This window comes from Carlito syrichta, unplaced genomic scaffold (assembly GCF_000164805.1).
Source record: "Carlito syrichta isolate Samal-C Ts95f unplaced genomic scaffold, Tarsius_syrichta-2.0.1 Scaffold311843, whole genome shotgun sequence".
Taxonomy (NCBI): domain Eukaryota; kingdom Metazoa; phylum Chordata; class Mammalia; order Primates; family Tarsiidae; genus Carlito; species Carlito syrichta.
In genome coordinates, this window is record NW_007255939.1 from 77,424 (window position 1) to 82,555 (window position 5,132).

General features: G+C 42.2%; 1 protein-coding gene across 9 annotated transcripts in view; it reads left to right on the forward strand.

The window, feature by feature from the left end:
• Positions 1-5,132, forward strand: part of NF2 (neurofibromin 2) — a 98,210-nt gene that overhangs the window by 57,646 nt on the left and 35,432 nt on the right. For 8 of the 9 annotated variants that reach the window (XM_008069172.1, XM_008069171.2, XM_021718122.1 and 5 more), the window contains one exon: positions 4,427-4,561. The exons of the other annotated variant lie outside the window; for it this stretch is intronic. In XM_008069172.1, the coding sequence (XP_008067363.1) occupies positions 4,427-4,561 (135 nt within the window). The remainder of the gene's footprint in view (positions 1-4,426; positions 4,562-5,132) is intronic. 9 annotated transcript variants of the gene reach the window in all.

A 5,132-nucleotide genomic window follows, 5' to 3' on the forward strand; every position in this document is an offset into this window, starting at 1 on the left:
TTTGATTTATTGTAGAGATGAGGTCTTGCCAAGTTGCCAAGGTGGGTCTCGAACCCACGGTCTCAGGCAATCCACTCACCTCGGCCTCCCAAAGATTACAGGCTGAGCCACCGAGCCAGCCGAACCTAATTTTCTATTTTTAGACTTCAATTAGATCATAGGTAATTAAGTGTCATTTAAGCCTTGAGGGATTTGGGCTTGGTTCTGCTCTCAGCAGAAACCTGTTGGAATGCTCTTGAGTATAAGATTTGATTATTTCTGGCTCTGTGAGATCTTGGTCCAGGGGGAGCACTTGTAAATACTTTCTTTCGCCCCCTCCTCCTAGACACAAGGAGAATAAAGCTGCTTTTACAGATTACTGATTTGTTTGGGTGGGCACTATTGTTCTCACTGTGAGTCTAATTGGTTTTCTATTCAGATCATTAATAGTCTACTGTCCTCTGAGAACCCACTGCTGCTGCAGGGAAAGGCATTTGTGTTGCAGCCCTGATCTGGGTCTTTCTCCTGTGGGTCACTGGTTGCTGGATGCAGTGTGTAGTTAGCTTCTTTATTATCATAGTTGTGCTTTACTTCCCTTTTTTGTGTTCTTACAACTTTTGTATTAAAGTTGGGTAAATTGAGGCCAGGCACAGTGGCTGACTCCTGTAATCCCAGCACTTTGGGAGGCTGAGGCCAGAGGATTGCTTGAGCCTAGGAGTTCAAGACCAGCCTGGGGAACATAGTGAGACCTTGTCTCTACAAACAAATTAAAAAAAAAAATTAACTAGGCGTAGTGGTACGTGCCTGTAGTCCCAACTACTTGGAAAGCTAAGTGGAAGGATCACCTAAGCCCAGGTGGTTGAGACTGCAGTGAGGTATGATTGTGCCACGGCATTTTAGCCTTGGTGGACAACATGAGACCCTGACTCAAAAATTTTTTTTCTTTTTTTTCTGGGTAAATTGAAACACATTTTAAATATAATAGAATAGTTTTCTACTTAATTTATTTTCTTTTTTTTTTTTTTTTTTTGAGTTGGAGTCTTACTCCATTTCCCAGCCTAGAGTGCAGTGGCACACTCAGGGCCACCCCAGTGTCTCTTCTTGGGCTCAGGTGATTCTTCTGCCTCAGTCTTCCAAGTAGTCAGAACTACAGGTGTGCACTACTGTGCCCGGCTAATTTTTTGATTTATTGTAGAGACAAGGTCTCACCAAGTTGCCTAGGCCGATCTCGAGACCCTGGGCTCAGGCATATCCTCTCGCCTTGGCCTTCCAAAGTGCTGGGATTACAGACTTGAGCCACTGCGCCCAGCCTTTTTTTTGAGACAGGGTCTTATTCTGTTGTCCAGGTTGGAATGCAGTGGTGTGATCACAGCACACTTGAACTCCTGGGCTCAAGAAATCCTCAGTCTCCCAAGTAGCTGAGAATATGGGCATGCCACCACTCTTGGGTAATTACAAAAATTTTTTTTGTGGAGATGGAGTCTCATTATATTGCCCAGGCTGGTCTCAAACTCCTGGCCTTGAATGACCGCCCCCTCCTGGCCTCCTAAAGTGCTGGGATTTTGGATATAAGCCACCATGAACTGCCTTTTGTTTTCTTTTTTCTTTTTTTTTTTTTGAGTTGGAGTCTCACTCTGTCGCCCAGACTGGAGTGCAGTGGCCGCTCCTGGCCACCGCAGGCTCGACCTGCTGGGCTCCAGCGATCCTTCCGCCTCAGCCTTCCGAGTAGCCGGAATTACAGGCATGCACTATCACGCCCGGCTGATTTTTTTTTTTTTTTTTTGACTTATTGTAGAGATGAGGTCTTGCTGCCCAGACAGGTCTCGAACCCGCGGGCTCAGGCAATCCACTCACCTCAGCCTCCCAAAGGCGCGGGATTACAGGCTGAGCCACCGAGCCCAGCTTTGTTTTCTAAGTACAGAAAAATAAGGCACACTAAAATGTTATTTCATATAGTAAAGAAGTCTCTAAAAGATATTCCATAATAATACAGAAGACTGTTTTCTAAAGTTCTGTTAGTTTTTATTTGTTAATTGTTGGATTTAAGGTCAGACTCATTTAACACATTTTTGTGTTTTTGTCGTCTCTACTCTTCTTGTCCCATATGCCTGCCACCTAGATTCTTGAAAACTTGAGTTTTATAATCTTTAGAAAGCGGTTTCTTTTTTTAAAAACTCCCTACCCCCTCATTCTCACTACTCAGAGCTCACAAGGGGCACCAAGATTATATAAGTTTCTTTCTTCTTTTTCTCCTCCTCCTCCCCTTTCTCCTCCCCCTCCTCCTCCTACTTCCCCTTCCTCTTTCCTTCCCTTCTCCCTCCCCTTTTTCTCTCTTTTTAAGTGGTGGGTTCTTGATATATCACCCAGGCTGGCCTCGAACTCCTCCTCATCTCAAGCAGTCCTCCTGAGTAGCTAGGGTGTGCCACTGCACCCTGCTAAAAACCAGTTTGTTATTAGGGAATATTTCTATATCAGTCAGACTGATCTATACTATTTTTGTGTGTGTGTCTTATATTGAGTAATAGACAAAGCTAACAACTACTTTAGTGTCTTTTCTGTTAAATGTCCTGAAATTTTACCATTGACTAAAGAAGATGGGTGCCTAAAACAATTTAGAAGGGGCTGCTTGAGTCCCCACCTCTCTGTTTAATCTCTTAAGTGTTGGAGTCATGATAAGGAGAAAGAGGGTGGAATCTTTTTTTTAACTTAGACTAAATATTCAGAAACATAATGAATCTCATTTTCCAAAATGTACTGCAGATTTAAAAGTACTTGACAAATAAGTAAACCTAAGAAGAAAATAAATAAAAAAAGTTCAAAGCCTCACTTCTGTTAAAAACTTTACTGACACGCCCGAAGAATCTCTCACTGTTTGGTGATAGCGCCTGCCTTCAGGGTGTTAGGAGAGTAAGAAGATTTCTCTTGGAACACTCACTTCATCTGACGCCTGCTGTTAGATTGGTACTTCTCATCACAGTCCGAGCACCTTCTCAGTTTGCAGATCTGTTTTCTTGCCCTTGAGTCTTGTTTCAAGTTCCTTGCTGTCAGCAAGGAGTCAGGTACTGTAGTGTCCTTGTGCAGGGCATTTCCTTCTACCTCCAAACAGGGTCCGGACCACAACACTAGCGGATGGACCTGCGTGTGAGGATATGCTGATGGACCTGCATGTGAGGTCCATAGCTGGTTCAGTGACATGGGACCCCAGGGCACTTGGCCCCTGGCTACTCTGACTGCTGAGTAGGAATCACTATCAGAGGCAAAGCATATGTTCAAAGGGGGACCCAAAAAAACCTGGAATTCTTTTGGATGGTGGGCCCTTGAAGTGCAAGTTTCCCCTGCTACGTAGGTGTTTTAGGAGCCTGTCAGTATCAGTATACCAGCTAGCATTGTTGTGAGAGGCTGCATTCTGCTTCACTGATTTTTGTCTGTGTGTGTCTAGGTTCTTTCAATTCATCTGCCCATTTCATGATGGGTGATTTATGAGTGAAGAGTGTACCTGCCTACACCTTGCTGAGCATTCAGCAGTTTTTTACCAAACATGGCATGACCCCTGTGCTATCCTCCCTATTCACTTGGTCTTACCCCAAGTGACTTATTTTTGTTTCCCTGGATGAAAAAATTCTTAAAGGGAAACGTTTTGCTGATGTGGAAGAGGTGAAACAAAAAGCAGCACTAAAAGGCATCAAAATTGACAAGTTCACAAACTGTTTTGAGCGGTGCAAAAAGTGTTTTGATATGTGTATTGCATCAAATAGATTACTTTGAAGGTGACTGAAGTTTAAACATGTAAGAATAAATAATTTTTTATAAATCAATTTTTTTGGGTTCCTCTTGTACAGTCAATATTTTAAACATTTTTATTGAGGAATAATTTTTATATAATTCCTTTTTATACTTAAAAATTATTTTAAATTTCAGATATACTGGAAAGTTCAAAGGATGCTTTCGTGAATACCCACATATATTTGCTACCTAGATTCTCCAGTTAACATTTTACTATACTTGCTTTATCACATTAAGACTACATTTTATCATAAATGAGACCACCCAGTCCCAGCACTTAACGTTTTCTTTCTGTTAGTCCAACAACCATTTTCTTTAACAAATGACACATTTAAACCTATGGGTTTAACTCTACATTCATAATAAGTTGATTATGTACCTAGAGGTAACAACACTTAGATTACTCTTCCTTTAGCTGAGTCAGTGACAGAATTCCTCATAGATCCGTCTGGGAGACCTACAAGTCACAAGAATAGTATCATTTTGTTTCTGCTTACCTCAGTTTAGAAAGCTGGAGGTCTCTTGGGTTACAAGACAACTGTGACTTGTGCTGGACCTGTTGAAGTGTGTCATATGTAACAGTGTGAACCAGGCTCTTTGGAATGTTGAATAACATCTTGAGCTTCAGCTGAGCTTACAGTAGCTGTTCTTTTTGGATCCACAGAATAAAAAGGGCACAGAGCTGCTGCTTGGAGTCGATGCTCTGGGACTTCACATCTATGATCCTGAGAATAGGCTGACCCCAAAGATTTCCTTCCCATGGAATGAAATCCGAAACATCTCATACAGTGACAAGGAGGTAAGATGTGTCTATACTGTGGCCCGAGGGTACAGCAAAAGGTCTTTCCCCAGCTCTTCTTGCTGAAGCTTCCCCAGCTAGGCTGTCTACTTGTTATTAGTAAAACCCTTTAATTCCCAGGCTTTGAGATTTTGGTTGTTGATTTTTAAAGTATTCATAGAGCAATATTGGCATCCTTTTTTCAAAGGGCATCACTAAACCTCACTATGGCTAACGAGAGTGGGAGGCTCAACTTGTCAGGACTAAACCCCAAAGAACAGTCAACAAAAATGTAACTTTTTCTTATTATTTGGCTTTCTATTTCTGGTGATAAATTCTTTTTTTTTCTTTTTTAGAGATGAGGTTTTGCTTTGTCGCTCAGGCTGGATTTGAACTCCTGGGTTCAAATGAGCCTCCTGCTTCATCCTCCTGTGTGACTAGGACTACAGGTGCACACCACCCAGCTTAAAGTCTCTTTTTATTTTATTTTATTTATTTATTTATTTTTTGAGTTGGCGTCTCACTCTGTCGCCCAGACTGGAGTGCAGTGGCCGCTCCAGGCCACTGCAGCCTCGACCTGCTGGGTTCCAGA